General features: G+C 44.6%; 1 protein-coding gene across 3 annotated transcripts in view; it reads right to left on the reverse strand.

Annotated features, from left to right (window-relative positions):
- Positions 1-4,921: 4,921 nt before the first annotated feature.
- BRINP1 (BMP/retinoic acid inducible neural specific 1) overlaps positions 4,922-18,771 on the reverse strand; it is a 146,316-nt gene continuing 132,466 nt past the window's right edge. For all 3 annotated transcript variants that reach the window (XM_068413934.1, XM_068413933.1, XM_068413935.1), the window contains 3 exons: positions 18,470-18,706; positions 12,884-13,106; positions 4,922-6,482 (listed from right to left, as the gene is read on the reverse strand). In XM_068413934.1, coding sequence (XP_068270035.1) covers positions 5,342-6,482; positions 12,884-13,106; positions 18,470-18,706 — 1,601 coding nt within the window. In that variant the 3' untranslated portion in view covers positions 4,922-5,341. The remainder of the gene's footprint in view (positions 6,483-12,883; positions 13,107-18,469; positions 18,707-18,771) is intronic.

Raw genomic sequence — 18,771 nt, forward strand, 5'->3', positions numbered from 1 at the left:
TCCCTCCTGACCTCCTTATGCCTTGTCTCATCTGTTTCCCTTCTGCCTCTCCCCTAACACACACCACCGACCACCCTCCTCTGTCTCTGCTTTCAGACAAGAAACTGCAGCACTTAATCCTTGTGCCATTTTTTCCTTTCAGCAAGCACCAGGGTAGATCCATCAAGGAAAGTGCTTTAGCTGGAGACGGGAGCACACGGTTGGGGTTGCCGCTCAGCATTGCTCCTTCAGCGCTGGGAGCTGAGCAGCCAGGCTGGGGATCTTGCTGCACCCTGGTGCAGGAGATGCCATCTGCCAAATGTCCTCCTGAGTGGTGTTTTAGCAAGTGGGCTAAAAAGAACATCCTGTACATGGCAGCTGAAGTCCATCACAGCTGTCACAGGAACACACGCACACAGCCTGGGCTGGAGGTGGATTCTGGCTCTGGAGGGAGGCTGGGCAAGTGGCCAAAAAGCCTCTCTTACTTGCCCATGTTTCCCTCTGGGGAAAGGGATTCCTGGCTTAGCATGGCCAGAGATGGCTCTGGGGAGCAGGACGGCACCAGGGAGCATTGGCATTTACTCATCCCAGGTGCAGCCCACCCAAGACGACTCTAACTCCATTAATTGAGTTCGCCAGGGCCTTGTGGCCAGCCTTGATTTCTTTGAGGTCATTGGCTCAAAAAGCAGCAGACGTCTTGTGTTCTTTTATGCAAGAGCAAACAGGCTTCCTGGGAAGGGGGAAATAAGAGAGGAAATTGTCTCCATCCTTTATTTACTTCCCTGCCTTCTACCCTTGTCCTCCCCCTTCCCCTTACTTGTCCACCCACTTCTCATGCCTCCAAGAGGACATTTCTGCTCCAGGACGTGGTTGTTCTTGGAGCTGTGGAGGGGTCACTGGGTCTGGCTGGGGAGTCACTGGGGTTGTGCCCTTTGCCTCTGAGGAGGGCAAAGGTGCTGAGGTCCAGATTCTTCCTGATGATTTCATGTGATAGCTAATTAACAGCCTTCCCATGTATCCATGGCAACTCCACGCTGTGCTATTAGCCCTGATCCAAATGGGCATTCTGTACACTTCTGAAGCTGTAGCATCAGCATATTAATAAGACTTGCTGACGTCCTTTGCTTTCTGCCACATCGGCTGGTAAGTCTAAATTTGAATAACTTAAAAAAAGGCACATTTCTTAGTAAGCTCCCACTGCAATCTCTCATGAGACTTGAAGCAGCTGATCCCTGAAGTCATCTGCTCTACCTGCTGCTTTTTTCCATGCTTTGCCTTTGGGACACCTGGCATCTGGCTTTTTCTTTATTTTTTTCCCTCTGGGTTACTTGGAAGCTCCAGCTTTCACGCAGTCCCTAATTTAATTGCAGCAAGGGACAAGTATCTGCCATGAGTTGGCAGGACCACCTCTGTATTAGCTGAGCTGGACAATCTTATGGATTGCTCTCTAACTCCTTCTTGCACAGAGGAAGGAAGCTGAGTTTCGTTCTTGTACAGTCAGAGAATGGTTATTCATATTTCAAAGTATGAATGTCCCTTTTATCATTAAACTCTGTAACAATACCTACTGATCATGCAGTTTAGTGAATCTAGTTTTATGGGCAAAAGGATTCTCTGGGCCCCACCTAATTCTCCTCTATTAATCACCCTCCATTCTAGTCATTGTCTTGTAAAACATTGTTTTCTGACCAAGTGGAGGACTTGGACATAATTTCCTCAGAAGCCCATTTGGGTCATACGCCAGTAGCACTGGTGTGGCCTCTCTAGGGGGATCTGAACTACTTTCTTTTATCAAGAGAGAAGTATGCCAGATGCCTCCACATCTTCTACTGCCTGCAGAACAAATAGCCTGTGGGATCTGGTTCTGGACCTGGCTGTCACAGGCTGTCCCCTTATCTGGGGAAGGGCTTATGGGACTAAGCAGTGGAAGCACAGCATGTGGCCTGTTTGTGGCAGACGTTTCTTTTCTAGCATCAAAAGCAGAGTGTACCATGGTCCAGGCCACATTTGATTGGGTGGTTTGGTTTTGTTTTTCCTTCTTCTCTCTGACATAAATTTTGAGCCCAAAATGGTGGCTAAGCTGCCAGATAGCTTCGTTTTCCCCTACCCTGAAGGACAAAGGAATTTATTTTTGACATTTTGGCTTCATTCCATCACAAAATTTCATCTAGCCATGTTGCAACATGGCTCCAGATTGTTGTGTTGATGTGCCATCATCCCCTGGTGCCATGTTGCACCATCAGGTACTCCCAAGGTAAGTTCCATACGCTGACAGCATATCCATGCCAAACTTCCTTCCATCCCCCTACGCTGCTTTTCTACGCTCCAGCTTCACCACTCCCAGCCATGGTGGAAATGCTAGCTCATGTTAGACAATGCCTCTCCAACTCCATGGCTATCTACCATTGCTTGGGGCTGAACTGGACAGCAATGATTTAATGTTTTCCTTGCTTAAGGTTTGCAGTGTTGCCCCCCTTGCTGAAGCCCAGTAATACTGGGGGCTGATCATCCCAAGGCATCATTAAAGATACATGAGAGCAATTGATTTGATCCCTAACAGTCCCGCAAACACAGGGCAAGATTTAGCTAATGTGTTGCTAGTTACCCACGAGAACTGAGATTTAATTGCAACTTCTTTGGCTTGTAGTCACTAGAGCTGGATACTTATCTCATAGGAAAGCAATTTACCAAATTAATTTCACTTTGTGTTAGCACGTTCACTATTCCCAGCCATGAACAAATCCCATCATTGAATGCAGACGGCATCTCAGGCTATAGGTTACTCATAAGTAGTATTCAGTATTTTTAGAGCAATAACTATAGTTCTTTTCAGTGTCAGCTCTTTGGGTCATACATGTAAATTAAACAGTACATTTCTATTCCCTGCTTGGATGGATGTAACTGTCAGGAACATTATTTCCACTCATAATTATAAATTTGACATTCATTTCCCATGAATACTCTCTACTATTTGCTTAAAACTAACTTCCATGCATACTATTGCTGCTAAATTTTATCAGAAAGCTGACGGAGGAATGTCCCAACTATAAAGAAACCTCTTTGAATGGTGGGGTCTATAAGCACGAACCTCTACTACACAAAGACCAATCAAATGAAAAACAAACTGGGAAACGTAGGCCACCTTGCAACCTCTTGCATGGACTGAGATGGAGATAGAAAGAGACCTCAATGCAAGTTAAGGAAAACACAAAGTTACTACCAACGGAAATCAATGATGTCCCTAGAAACATCTTTGTTGTTTAATTCACCCAGCTCTTCAGGTGCACGCACTTCCCCCCATTTTGGTAGGCAGACAGGGACCGATGTGTCCTTTTGTGACTAGGACTCCTTTTTGTTTTCTTACTAACTACCCAGACAGTTTCTCTTATGCCCTCAATTGCTAGTTCAGCAGGAGAGTCCAGTGAATGTATATTTTCTTTAAGGTATCTCATTCCTTCTCAATTTGGATAAGCATCAACCAAAACCACACAGATTAAACTAAACCTGAAGCCAAACTTAATTGTCTAAGTCTCCTGTGTCACATGAATAACACCCCAATGCATTTAGCTCTTTCCAGAAGAACTCGTGTTATTCTCAGAATCTGAGCCAAAGTCTCCAAATAAGAAGGTCAGAATTTCTACAAGACTATTTTGAACTCGACTGAATCAACACGTTAAATCTTGAGCCAGATCTGAATCTTGGACTTTGGATCAGGACTGTCCCTCCTGCTCAGGCCTGTTTTTCCCCAGGATAGTCCTCCAGCTCTAGAAGCCGGCAGGATCAGAGATTTATTTCTCCCTTCTAGGACGGCAGAAATTTTAGCCTCTCACTAGCCCTTCTCACAATCAACTAAAAAACAGTGAGACTAAGAGAAACACCCCACTACTCACCTCCCACTGTGTTGAGGCTTCATCACCCAGCTCAGTGGAACCTACATTCATACAACTCCATTCAATATATTATTTTTTTTTAAATCCAAACACACATAAACACACACTCCACAAAATTTTACCCACCTTTTAGTTATTTTAGTTATTCTTTTGATAACTCAGTCCTTTTTAATTTGGCTTTTTCCTTGCAAATTCAGGGTAGATGTGGTTATTGTCCTCTTCTCTCCCACCCCTCCATATTTCAATAAGATTTTCTTATCTGTTTTCTGCAATTTTTTTGTTTTGTGGAAGAAAGTGTAAGTGAATCAAGGATCTTATTCATAGCCACAGAAACATAAGAAAGTAAAAGGGATTTTTTTCCTTCCCTAAAGAACAAAAATGACATGTGTACCCTTCAGTGTCTCCAGGTTTCCTTGAAAATGTATTTCCTTGCATTGTGCTTTGGTTTTTGTGGTGCTGAGGGTTTCCCAGTGTTATTGGAAAACCCAGAACCTGAGGCAAAAAGCCAAACTCAGGTTTGCCTTTAAGTCTAGGTTTATCAAAGTGGCATATGGTTTTGGCTTTCTCTGTTTTAGGGATCCTGTGGAAGTACCTTAAAGATGAGTGACTGAAGATTTACACGTGCTGGACCTCCAGGGGTTAAGCTCTGACATCAGCGAAGGCAACAGCAGTCTGGTGCCGGACACGGACTCCAGTTCAGCAAAGCAGCCAAAGGGACCTGACACATCCCATTCTTCAGTGAGTGCTGAGACTCTCCCTCTGGTGAAAAGTCTCCCAAGATGGAAACCCCAAAGTGAAGACACCTGAGACCTGCACCCACCCTCCACCTCTTATGTGTCTTCTCACCAATGAGGCGTTAGTTTTACCCTCCAAGGACTGCCACCACCTTCTGGCCTCCAGCAAAGCTCAGCACAGGCTGTGTGAATAACTCCATGTAAAGCTGGCATAAATCTCAACAGAAGAAATATTTTTTATCTTTAACCATTTACTCCCACTATAGGAATAATGGTAGTTCTTTTACATTTACATATAACTCTTGTTTGTTTGTTTTGATTTTTTTTTTGTCTCTCTGTCTTGGCACCTGCATAGCAGAAAACTTTACAGTTCATTACAGAAGTTTGCCCCTCTCTCTGCTCCTCTTTTTATTCACCCTGCTGCCCCTGAGGACTAGCAAGCAACACCCCCAAGGTCAAGAGAGAGTAAGGTGTTACCCTTTTATGATGGATTATAGAAATAACAAACATGCCTGACAGTTTTATACAGCTGCTAGAACGGGTTTAGTTTTCAACAAATGAAGAATTTCCTCTTTTTTTTCTCTTTCGTATATTAATTACATTTTACAAATCTTGTTTTTCCCCCCTTTCTTTACTTTCCCCCATTTTTCTTTCTTTCTTTTTACTTTTTTTTTTTTTCTCTTTTATTTTTTTACAGCAAAAGGATCAATCACCAACATGTCCACTGAAAAGTCCGGGTTAGCAGAGTTTGGCTGTCATCTGGTCCGACTGTTTGAGGATCTCGGTGTTGTACAGGTCTAGAGCGTGGTTCACACGGATGATCTCGCTGTTGGTGAGTTTCAGGCGGTGCTTGAGCATACAAGAGAACAGATCCAGCTGGGGCTTCCCTGGGGCCACGGGAGGTGCCAGTCTATTGATTCGGTCCCGAATATCCAGCAGCAAGAGCATGACAGAGGAGGAGGAATAGAACTGCCCGCCTTGCGTGTACGACTGGTTGACCTGCTGCACCGCACTGCGCAGGAGGTCGGCGTTAAAACGCAGGCTGTAGCCGTACACCTGCACATCCGAGATCTTGATGTAGAACTGACGCTTGGTGGGGTCAGAAAGGTCCACGGGCCCTTGGCCAGTCTCATTACGCAGCAGGGAGGGCAGCCGAGTCCGGCTGCGTAGGTAGATGTGGACGGTCTCGAAAAAGGTTTTCCACCGGTTGCCCAGTAGCAGGGTCCAGTTGTAGCACTGGCTGTTTTGGAGGCGGATTTTCTCCCAGCGCGGGTAGCCGTACTCCCCAAAGGGCATGTTCCAGCCCTCCGAGTGGCTCCCGCTGAACGGGTTGACGTAGACAAAGAACATAGGGTCCAGGCTGCTGTTGCGCATCTGGCAGATGCGCATGGAGATCCCGATCACCATGTGGATGAAGTCCATCCGGTTCTTGTTGCTCTTCAAGGTGAGGGACATGCGTTTGCGCCACCTGGGGTCGAAGAAGGTGTCCAGGCGGATCTCGTTGCTGATGAAGGTGGTGTGCACATACAGGCGAGAGTCCATTTTCTGCAGCAGGTACTTCAGCTCTAGGTCCTGGAAGTCCAAGTCCGTCTCAAAGCTGATGAACTGCTCGCTCCGCTCCGAGTCTACGTTCTGAGGCTCGCAGCGACCCCGGTAAAGCTTATAGCCCTTGTTGCATGAGCCACAGAGAGAGATGTTGGCAAGGCTGCACATGGCACAGCTGTTGTTGCCCCCGATGATGCAGGGGATGGGGCGCTGGCACAGGCTGGTGCCACCATGGCAAACGCAGCTCCGTTGGCTTTCCAGAAACGTCCCCCAGAACCCATTCTCATTGCAGTAGAGCAGGGACTGGACCCGAGTAAGCCATTCCTGTATTGTCCTGCAGGTAGGAAGAAGAAAGCATTAGCACTGTAGACCCTCACAGAGTCTTTGGCATTGGCATCTTACTGGAGCCACAGTGTTTTCAGGGACAAATCTGAGGCAGAGCTCTCAGAACACTGATGCCCTGCCATGGCATCTGGGAGCTATTCCAGTCTATTTCAAGACTGAATCTTTCATCTGCTGTTTACTCCTTTGGTGGAGAACAAAAGCCCTCTAAGAAATAGCTAGAAGTCAGGACTGATCATCTGAAGTCTCTCTCTTCACACTGTTCTAGGAGCTGAGACTGGCACAGTCTCCTCCCAAGGATCCCATCAGTGCCACAGTGACAAAGTTTGACCATGGGAACAGAGCTGATAAAGCCATGCCAGAGGCCGAGGTGCTATCAGACATTGCGGGTCAGCATAACTTCTACGTTAGCAGGAGAAAACTCCTCTCCATGTCATTGGCAATTCCCCCCACTCTCCAAAACCAGACCTATAATGGGATGAGGCAAAGCCAGCAGTAACCCCTGCTTATGATGCAGAGCTCAATAACAGCAGAAAAGAGGGTGGAAGCCAGGGTGCATAGAGACAAAGCTGCTAAAACAGCTTCTCCTTTAAAAAATCTACTGCTAATTAACCTCTTCTTGCAGCCTCTCCCCTTAACAAGCAGCCACATTTGCCCATTCCCAAGCCCCACCACTCCCATAACTGCTGTATCAGCACCCTGACCTCCCCGTCCTGCAGCCCTGGAATGACTCCTAATGAACGACACCGTAACCCACGTTTGCTTTTTGTATAACCTGCTCACAGCGTTGCCTCGTTGCCCTCTTTTCCGCCCCCTCCCCACCACCCCGGGAAATCTCAGCACAGCGATTCCTTTCTCAGCAGCCTGCAGCAGCAGAACGCCTTGTTCAGCCGCCTGCTCCCTCCCCTCTGCCTTCCCCCCAGCTAATGAATACTTCATTGTCTCCTCTGGGCAAAAAGTTCTTGGTAGCGCAGCAGTGAGAGGACTGGCTAATGACAAATTAGGATTCAGTCCCTGTAGAACGGGAGGAGTGATTATGGACAGAGGCTCTCAGAGCTGGATTAGTGAAATTCACGGCACCTGCATCGCCTGACCTCTGAATAATCATTAAGCTGTAGGCTGTATCAAAGAAGGCATTAAATGATACAGCAGCAAAGAACAGCAAGATGATTAGGGGGAGGGAGCGAGTGGAGGGATGAGAGTATAGAACAGAGGAAAGCGCTGGAAGGAAAGAAATATTCATGGAGCAGAAAGGGTAGGGGAAGAAGGAGGGTGAAAAAGTGCAGGTAAAAGGAAAAATGAGAGAGAAATGCAGTGGCAGGAGGAATAGGGATGGAGAAAGGGGAAATCTGAAACAGCAGCAACAACTGAAAGACAGGGGACAGGCAGGAATGAAAAGAAGCAGGAAGAAACTAAGTGAAAGGAAAAAATAGGAGACGCTGAAGAAAAAAGGAGGTGCATTAGCAGGAAAATCCTGAAGCCTTGGATGTGGGAAGACACAATTTTCACATTCTCCCTGTGGTGCAGGGCTGCCAGGGCCTCTTTCCCCTATCCACAGCTAACAGGAGCTCTCCTGCTAGTGGAAAAGACAAGGTTGGCTGGGGAGCAAGGCAGTGTGCTCTATAAATATCTGCTGTAGAGGGAGACGGTGACAGCCCTGGTCCCTAGAAGAAGTGCACAGGGCTCCTCCTGGTTTCCAGGACAGCTCTGCTTCAGAGGGAAGGGGACAGCACAGCACAGCACAGTGTGGCTGCAAAACACATCGCTGACAGCAACAAGCACTCTCAAAACCATCCCCTGGGGCCTGGGTCTGCCTTCTGCTCATAGGTGAATCTTTGCTCACTTTTTCAGCAATACAAATATTTTTTACCCCAGCTGAAGCCTTGCAGCTCCTGTTTGGAAAGCCAGCGAAATGCACTTGAATTTAGCAAGGCACCCAGATTGCAAGTTTCAATCTCCCTAAGGTGCTGTGAGCCCACCTGGATTCCTCCATGCACCTCCTGGAAAGCTTCTTTCTTTGCTTCTACCCTCTAATCTAAGCATGAAGCGAAGGAATGATGAGCAAGTGGAGGATGAACTAAAACCAAAGCAACCCTCTGATATACACACACTGGCTGCCTGGGTTGGGGGAATTGCTTAAGGGAAGCACAAGGTTCCTGCATGCTGCCTCTTCCCACGATTGGGTTTGATGACAAGGATGAAAATCAGAGGTGGCTTTGAAGGGAGTATCTCCTGCAGCCCCAAGCTTTGTCCCCAGCTCCTGCTGTAATTTTTACCAAGACAAGGACAGGGAGAAGCCCAGTAGCACAAAGAAAATGAAGGGCTGAGGCAGCAGGCTGGTGGCAGATAGATGCTAAATATCCAGCTCCATCAGGTCCCCTCTCAGCATCCCTACCCCCGTCCACGAGGTGAGGACAGTATTTCCCTGATTTCCACAGCTCTCTCCAGGGTCACATCTGTTGCTTTTTGTGGTACCAGGCTTCCAGATGGGGTAGTAACGGTTGCTCATAGGACTAAAGGTGGTTTCTGAGGTGGGTTTGACGAGGTATTCAGCGCTGTCGGAGGTGTGCCTGTGCGCACACAGGGCCACCGCCTTCGTACAGCTGCACCCGCAAAAACAGCCAAGCACACGCCAAGCAACCCAGGCACAGATCTCAGTTCCAGCTCTGTGCAAGCGAACGCGACTCTCCTGATTTCCTCATGCCCTCGCTCGTGCACAGGATTCCCAGTGCATTTGTGCAGTGCTGGCTTGATGCTTTACACAGGTTTTACATGTTGATAACGCCATTGAGTTCACGGGACAAGGATGGCCAGGCTACACAGCAGGGGACACGGTAAACATTAGTCAGATGACCATAGCCTGGCCATCTTAGGTGTGCTCTTAGAGGAAAAAAATGCTATCCTTCCATCCTTCTCTTATACTAACAGTCAGCAGAGCAAAACAAGAAAGGAGTCTCATCTGATATCTTGCAATCAAGACTAGTAATTTTCCTGTTCCCCAGATCAACTTTGCAAAGGAAGGATGGGAGGAGATCAGGAGAAAGAGGGGTTTATTTGGATTTGTTTCTTTTTTTGGGGGGGGTGTATGTCTTAGCATTCAGCAAAGACACAAGTAGGACCAAAAAAAAAAAAAGGCTCCCCACCATCTGCTGATGGCAGCAATAAAGGACGTAATTAAATTAAAATGCAGAATCCAGGGCAGAGCTGGGCATTAGCTACAAACACGACAATGGGAAGTGTGATAGAGTGAGAGAGAGAAGTGGTATCAATTATCCCATTTTGTCTTGCAACTGGGACAGGATAAGGATATAGGCGGGAGCAGGCACAGCCCTTCAGCTAACAGGAGGTAACTCCTTAAAACACACATGGGTGGTGGCTCAGACTCACGGGAATGTAACCAAGAGATGTCAGGGCACAAGGAAGCTGAAAAGAGCCACTGTTTAAAAGCTGCAAGCCAGTAGCAAAGTAGCCATTGGTTTTCATTTTAATTATTTTCTCTTTCATTAAGGAGTCACCAGTTTATCTTTCTCCCTCTTAATATCCTTGCAAAAGTTATTTTGCCTGATGTTTGCTGCCTCAGTTCAACGTATAAAGTGCTAGAGCACGTGAAATTAAAAAAAAGGAAAACTATGTCTTCAAAGGTCACTGTCAAGCAATTTTAAATTCAATTTTAATATCTTACATTACAAACTAAAATTAAAAAAAAATGACAACCAGGCCAAGCTGTGAGTGAGAGTTATTTTGCAGTGTTTTCTTGCTGTTGCTCGCTGGAGCCGTGCAGTCCCCTGGCAGTGCTGGGGACTGGGAGCCAGGTGATCATGCAGAGCTGCTTCAATATTTAAAACCTCTCTCTCTTGCGATGAAAAAAAAATGTTTTGCAGGACAGTGTTGGGCTTTCAGATCAGAAGCGGAGGTCAGGTTATACAGAAAGGTGATGAATAATTTTCTTTCCTCCTAACTTGTCACCTTTCAGGATTAATCAGGTCTGTGGAGGGGAAGAGGCTGAGGGATGTCCCTTGAGACAAAGATGCAGCTTTGTTGTAGATGGGGTCTGAGCTGACTAGAAAACCAAACCATATAAAAACAAAACCCAAACAAACCAAACAAAAAAGCACCAAAAAAACCCCAATAAAAACTCTGATCCAGTAGGACAGATTCTTTTTTTCTTAATTGCAAGAAAAAAGGTAGAGATTTAACAAGTTTTCCTTCGCAAATTCATCTTTCACTTCCCAACCAGCACTAGCTGCTGTGGGGGTACTTTTGGGCTTTCTGTATGAAACAGTGAAGTTAAAAAAAAGCTATTTTTATTCTCAGCAGCTGTGAGATGTATTCTTAACTAATGACAATTTGGCTGGAGCCCAGAACATGTATCAACCCCCCTCTCCTTTGGACGTTATTTATATTTTACATCCAGAGTTTTAAAATGCAACTATAGGTACTCATTCAACACTGAAGCATTAACAACTGAGGAGTGGTTTCTTTTCTAAACGAACCAACCTGCCTGCAAAGAGGTGTTTTTTAAGCAAAAGCAGTGCAGAGTAAAAATATATATATATATATATATTTGTTTCTTAGCTATTGCAAAAGGTCATGGAGAATCAGCCTAATTGCCCAAATCCCTACTCTTTCTTTTGGAAACACCACCTCTTCCTTTCCCTGAGCACAATCAACAGCAATCCTATTTCTTTTTTACATTGCTTTTGAATACATAAAGCTTCCTATTATGTGTATTAAAGAGAGAGACTTGCTCTTAATAGAAGCTTTCCATCCTTTCAAAGCCACTGGCACGCTTTGTGTCTGTTGTTCTGTACAGTAACAATTAGAAAATTAGAGTATTTCTGAGTCCTGTGAAAGGAACAATGAAACGCGTACCTCTGCCACTACACATCTGCCTACTGAGCCCCTCCCCTGCCTAGCTACAAATGCAGAATGACAAATAAGAAAAGAAATTATAATATGCCTGGTGGTGTTGACTTAAACAAATCAAGCACATCAGTCAGTTAAAAACCCAGCTGCCATCATCCACTTCTTCCTCCTTCCCTCAGATTTTACAGTATTAGTTGGATGTTCCCCTTCTGCGTGGCTGACTTTTTAAAATAGAAGAGAAACGCTAAAGACATATTTATCTGAATGCTTTGCAGCAACATGGTTGGCTGGGTATTTGCTCGCTGCTGCTTCACTTTGTTGTTGTTGTGGCACAATGCAAAATAATGCCTGGACGTGCTCGTGGCTCCTCCGCCAGTTGGCTTGTTCATAGCAACTCAGCCAGTTGGCAGGAACGGGCCAGTTTTAGGAGGTTCTCCAGACTTTTTTTCATAATCTCTTAAAACTTAATAGATATTTCTCCTCATCCCTAGTAAGTCCATCAAGTCTTTGTCCAGAAACATGAGATTTCTTGGTAATTAAAGAGTTGTTAAGCCCAGGAAGAGTTTCCTGAGCTGCATGAAATGAAAACTCAGTGTGCTTAGCAGCCAGGGGCTGGATGGTAACAGGACACAGCAGCCCATCAGTTTATTTTCTCTTGAGACTGAATATTTAGTTAATGAAGGAGGTGAAAAAACAGTTCCTTTACAAATATTAACGTGCCCTGACCCTTCCAAGAGAAGCATGGAAGAAAAGGTACTTGGACTCATTTTTTTCCTAGATTTTCAGTGTTACTTCACTCCAGACAACGTAGAAAGAAACAGCAGGAGATGTTTATTAAAATCCACAGATGCAAGTCTCCAAAAATGACTAGAAGCTAATATAAACCCAGCCATAGGTCAGGGCTGAAAGGAGCCAGCAGGAGGTGACTATTGGATATCAATAGTTGCTGCAGCTGTAATGGAAAATCTACTCCCTCCATCTGTAATAACATTGCTAGGCTTCTGGTCAGTGCAGGTTTGCAGGTTCACTCTGCATTTTGTAAAAGAGAGGTGATCTATTCCAAGTGAAATTAAAGCTTCTCCTTCACTCTGGCTATCATCATTGAGGAGCACAACTCAAAAATGGGCTGAAGCATCTTGTGCTCCATATGTCCACTTTAACAGCAAATGGAGGCTTAAAGCTTGGCTGTGGTACATGATGCAAGACCAGTTAAAAAGCAGCTTAGTCTGCTTGGCTGTCAGATGTCAGCCCTGTAACAGTCTTGCAGAACACTACAGAATAAGTGGGTGCCCTTCACCTGGGTAGGTAAGACCACACCGAAGGGATGTGAATATGCTTAGGTACATGATAAAAGTTACTTACACCTCCAGAAATGCCAACCCACTCCCAGACTTTTTTCCCCTAAACCTCCATGTTAGCACACCCTATATCCGAACACTTAGGCTGCTGGGTTTAGGTCCAAGGCCAGGCTCAGCTCCGTCAGCCACCCATCACACCACACCCATCCCCAGTGAAGGATGAAGGTACCTTTCTCTAGGCAGCTGGTGGTTAGGATTGTGCCGACACCGGACACTGAGGCCAAAGAGTTTGCGGGCAGTGCGCTGGATCTTCTGGCGCTGGGCTTCCAGGGAGCTCTGCAGCAGCTTGTAGCGGTTCTGCAGATCCCAGTCGTTGCCCCAGTGCTGGTGGATGCTCCCAATGGTCAGGAAGTGGTTGCTAGGTAGCCTTTTCATGAAGGATTTAAACTCATCTGGAACACACAAAAATGTGGAGAAATGCAGAGGTTTCTGAACTATAACAAAGTTACAGAGCTTTTCATTAGCAGGCTGGAGACACAGCAATGATGTATGAGGCCATCAGTGCTCTGCTAAAGGAAGGTGATGTCCATTAACTTACTGGTCCATCATTCTGCCCCAGGAAGCTCACTAATTCCATGGCTGTTGCTGTTCCCATATGGGAAATGAAACCCAGAGAGTATTAGGCTGAAACAATACTGTTAATGCATACAGGGTGGAGGAAAAAAGAGAGCAAATTCCCTGGAGCATGGGATTCTAGGCTAGGGGTTATGAACAAAAACTAGGGAGTTGTAATCATCGTCAGTTAAAGAGTTCTCATTTAAATTGTTTTTTGGCTGATCCTAAAATGCCGTTTGTTGTTGAAGTCAAATCACTTTGGCTGTGTTGTTAAAAAAAAAAAAAAAGAGAAAAAAAAGCTTTAAAAAAATCCCCAGAGGAAGCGTTTGGATTGTGTTAAAATGCCCTGCTTTCTCATTTTTTAAAAAGAGCATTCCGATTCTTTTTTTCTCATTTAACTTCATTTGAAATTAAATGAGTTGCTTTATGTAACAATGAAAATAAAATAAAATAGTTTGCAGGGCTAAAGTCAGAACAAAATGTGTCAATTTTAGCCAGAGGAAAAATCTAACTGATCCAAAAATATGCTGTTAAATGTTGTTTTGTGATCACTTTATTTCTGTTTGATTTTGTTTGATAATGAAAAAAACATTATGTAGGTTTTGTCTGAGTTTTTTTAATCACAAAACAAAAAAATCTGATACTGTTTCTGTTTACGACCACCCCTTTCTTCCTAACTGAGGAGTATGGTTTGCTTAGACTCTGATTACCAGGCTGGGACCTCCTCATATGGAAAACCCAGATGGTTCCAGCTTTCTCAGTAGAAAACAACCCAATTTTTGATACCAGAAAACTGTGTTTGACACGCTGAGACCTTGAGAAACGCGAGGAGTGAGCCAGCAAAAACCCCATAAAGTGCAATAAAGAAAAGAAAGAAGCTCTGCCTCGGGGCAGAACAACCCCACACATCAGTACAGGCTTGGAAACAACCAGTTGAGTAACAGCTGCTAAAAAGGTCCTAGGGGTTATGGTGGGCACCATGCTGAAGGTGGAAGTTAATATTCCCCCCTTCTTGGCACTACTGAGGCTGCACCTGCATTTCTCTGCCCAGCTTTAGGGACACCCAATTAAAGATGAGTGTTGAGAAACTGGGGAGGGCACAGCTGAGGGCTACCACGATGGTCAAGGGCCTGGAGCACAAGTCCTACGAGGTCAGGTGGAGGGAGCTGCACTTGTTTGATCTGGTGAAGAGGCCGAGGGGCAATCTAATTACAGCCTACAACTGCTTAAAAGGTACTTACCAATGTGAAGGAGGAAACTCTTCTTATTAGAGACAGATGATAGAACAAGGAGTAACAGACAGTTTGCAGCTTGAGAAGTTCAAATGATTTATTGGAAAACTTCTTCACTTGGAGGTAATGCAGCATGGAACACGCTGCCCAGAGATGTAGAAGAATCTCTCATTTTAGGCTCTGCTAGACAGAACCACGGCTGACCTGATCTAGTGCTGGTGGTAGTCCTGCTTCTAGAGGGAGGTGGGCTAGAGCCCTGCCATAAACCCCACAAAGTATCCAACAAGAAATGCAGCCACCTTTCCCTCTAAGTTATTTACATTATTCTTCTTCCTTTCCTAATCCTTTTAAAATTCCTTCATCCCATTTTCAGAAGGAAAAGAGGACAATAGCCAAAGAAAAGGAAAAAATGAAAGCTTGTAAAGGCTCATATCTTTTCAAAAAAAGAAATAATCCATAGAAGTATTGGAGAAAATCAGACCAGATAATTTACAACCTATTCTACAAAGTTATATATATTTGCATAACAGATTTCCTATTATTCAGCAACTTGCAGTTCATGCTTAACTGCCTAACAAAGAGTATCTACGCATTAGTCAGTACCATCATTATATAGATGGTAAATGGATGTTCGTGTCCTACTCGTCACATGGTGAAACCGAACACCTAATAAATATAATTATCATCATTGCACTATCAAGATCCACAGGACATCTGCTTTTCTCCTTTCTTCCCCAAAGATAACGGAGAGATTTTTTTTTTTTAATCATCTCTCAGGTTTTCACTCTATTTGTAATGCTGCTTTCAGTGCCCTTCTCCTCCCCAAAAATGATTCTCTCCTGTTCAGTGGTCCTCTGAAACTATCATCATGTATAATTGCTTCTGTTGACCATGCTGATTACTCCTGGTACCTTTCAGCAGTAAAAGCCTTGCATTTGCTTCCCGCCCCTTATAAATCAATTTCCTCAAAAGCCTGTTTTTGCAAAAGACCAAGCTCTTTTCCCTCTGATGATGAATGTGCTACATTTTTCATAGAGACGGGTAAGGGAGAATTTTCAATGCAGTGTGCACACTTTGATACTGCAGTGCAACGTTGGGGGAAAAACAAATGAGCAAAATAAAAGCTGGATGGGGTTGTTCTAAAACCAGGGGGGTGAAAAAAGAAAATACTTTCAAAAAAGAATAGTTTCTTCATTATTTATTTATATTTATTTCTAACTATCCCTGGAGGCCCCAGCCAAGACTATGGCTGCATTGTGCTAAGCCTTGTATCTGTCTGGGAATAGTTCATGCTTCACCCTGAGAATTTCTAATTAACTAATAAGGCTGTTTGCATTTGTTTTTATTTTATTTATCTGCATAGAAAATTATGATGATGGCTAGGACTACATCTCCCAGAATGCAGCAGGGCCCCTCTTTTTGCAGAGTCACACAGTCCCTGCAGGCAGCCCCATGGCAATGACTGATCATCGCTGGTGGTGCAGGGCAGAGGGTCCAGCCTCTGGAGAAGAATGGTGGCATCACAGCGAAATGGCCACGTCAAACATCTCTTTCAAAGATGAAACTTTCATTTTCCTGGTGCTTGGCTTTTCGGTTAAAAAAAAAAATATCACATTTTCATCAGAAAGCAATAGTACCTCAAAAAAATCCCCATGACTTTTAATCAAAAGGCTGGTTTAAAATCCAGAATCACAGTCCTGACGCAGAATTTTTTGGCCAGCCATACTAAAATGCCAAGAATAAGGCAGTGTTATTTTTCTCAATTTACACATGAGCAATGAAGCACAGGACTAAGAGAGAGCTCCTGAGCTGATTTAAAGCAGCATCAGTTCACTGCGGCCTCCTTGACTTTGAAGACGCTATCCCAAATCACACCAACTCTTGATTTGCCCCGCACGATTTTTTCAAATTGACACAGGAATCCAACACAGATCAGAAACAGAATATAGATCTTTGAGGCTATCAGCAGCTTCTTCTGCAAATGGTATTTGCTTTCAGAGCACTCTTGTGCCTTTCAGCCCACTTTATTGGAAAAGCCTTCAGATGTCATTAGAGATTTCTTTTCTGCTGCTCATTATGAAGAAAATCCTCTAGTTATTGGGAATATTTATTAAAAAACAGAAGCAAAAATACTAAGACTACATTCTTTTGTGATAGCGACATTCATCTGAAAGGATAAGTTCACGCATGATGCAACAAAGTGATGAATGAGATGCAGCAGCTTTAAACATAAAGATAATCACTCCGTCTAGCCCTGAAAAGCCTCCAGCCCTGGGTGGAATATGGCTGCAGCACAGCAGAGAATTGCACTGCAATGTGTCACTTTAACACGGCAAATGAACAACACCTTCCCCTGTTGAAATCTCAAGGGAAGGGCGACCGAATATAATTATCTACCACAGTCTTTGCTTCGATCAAGTGCAACAAGTACAGAATGTAACAGTAAAACAATCACTGTGGGACTGTAATTCTTCTCTCTCCACAGGGCTCTCACCTTCTCAGTGTCTGGATTAGAGCACCTGGGAATGTAAAGCGGGTTGATGAGCGGTGGCCAACATGGGGCTCTTGAGCATCTTGCATTAAGATCCTGTGCCAGAACTAACAACTAGTAACACTTAACTAGTGGCAGAGCTGTGCTGGCAGGCACTGCCAGTAATCCTCATTTGTGTAATACTGAGATAGCAGAAGCTTCCGAAATCCACATTTCAGGTTTGCCCTGTTGTACCTGCCCCATCCATGAACCTACAGAAACTCCTGAAAAGCCACTGAGCTCTTCAGCTAGTGACCTGCTGTGGGAACTGCCCCAGCCTTGTGGCTCCCCATAGTATATGGGGGGCTCTTGTCAAGATGGTCATCAGCCACAGGCCATTAACTACTACTCTGACTTTGCTCAGCTGAGCACCAAGTTGACAGTGTGAGTTGGACATAAGAATCTGTGCCACAGCAGACACACCAGCAGGGTCCATATATTGAAGTATGAAGCAGTCCTCAACAGCCTGTTGAGGAAACATCATAGGCCACTTCATTTCAACCATTAAAGGGATTAAGGTGACCTTCAACATGAAGAAAGGAATTGCTGCTGGGAAGGCTTCTGAAGGATTCTTCAATGCCTTGAATGGAGCTAGATGCACCCTTCCTCATAGTTTCCTTTCCTAACATGGAGACCTGGACAGTTATGACAATAATCATTAAAGAAAATGTGTTGGAAGGTAACTGGTTAACACTAAGATATGGGAGCCAGTACAGGGATAAGAAGTTCTCAGTTAAGTTCTGCTTAATGCCTGTGTGGCTGCAGGATGGGCAGACCACTTGGATGGAAAGGATGTAATTGCACTGATAATATTGCTCTTTCCTACCTCAAGCCCTTGAGAGTGATGTTGCATACCTACTATGGGTGTTACCAGCATCAGTGTGGAACAAACTCTGCTGACACTTCCAGCGTCACACTGGGAGAAAGTGAAGGGAGAGGAGAAATGTTCACACCAGCAGACGTTGGCACTGTAGGAGAGAGAAGTCATTTTCCCTTCTCCTCTCTAGCTCAAACGAGGTGTCATCTGGCCTGCACGCTCTCTCTGTGAATTGCCTTTCACCAAAGCATAATAAATCATTCATGCAAATCTGAAAAGCAATTTCTGCATCATTCATATTGTGGAAGTTTCTCTGTAGAACTATTAAAGAGAGATTCGGAGCTGGGTTAGTATGAAAAACCACATTTTTAATCAAACAAACTCTTCCACGGAAAATATCCCCTTATACATAGAATTACATGTGGTGTGTGTTTTCATCTGTATGTGTATAGAGAAAAAAGGCATTCCTCAAGGCTAGGATCATGTTTTTGGGTTCAATATCCTCTATTTTTTTACCCAAACTGGAATATTATATTAAGGGAAGAAAAGATTCTTAACTGGTATAATCTGATATGTTTTGTTTGAAATAAATCAATCGGAGAATGTGTTTTGCTCGGTTACCTGAATTCTCCAGATCTTTGTAGGCTTCTGTCCAGGTCTTGGCCATGTTTGCTAGCGTGTACTCCATGATCTGGATGTCGGTGATGGGGCAGTTGCACTGTGGGAACTCCTCCGCGCACTGGCAGCCGCACTGGCTGTTCCGGCAGATGTACTCCCCCTCGCCATTGCACATGATGTAACTCAAGGCAGACTGGACAAACTTCTCTTGTAAATACTGAGGGAAGATGATCTGGAGACCTGGCGTATAGGAACAAGAGGCAAGGATGTGGAAAAAAAATAAAAAGTCATTTCAGGTATCTGTT

This window comes from Nyctibius grandis, chromosome 16, assembly GCF_013368605.1.
Source record: "Nyctibius grandis isolate bNycGra1 chromosome 16, bNycGra1.pri, whole genome shotgun sequence".
Taxonomy (NCBI): Eukaryota; Metazoa; Chordata; class Aves; order Nyctibiiformes; family Nyctibiidae; genus Nyctibius; species Nyctibius grandis.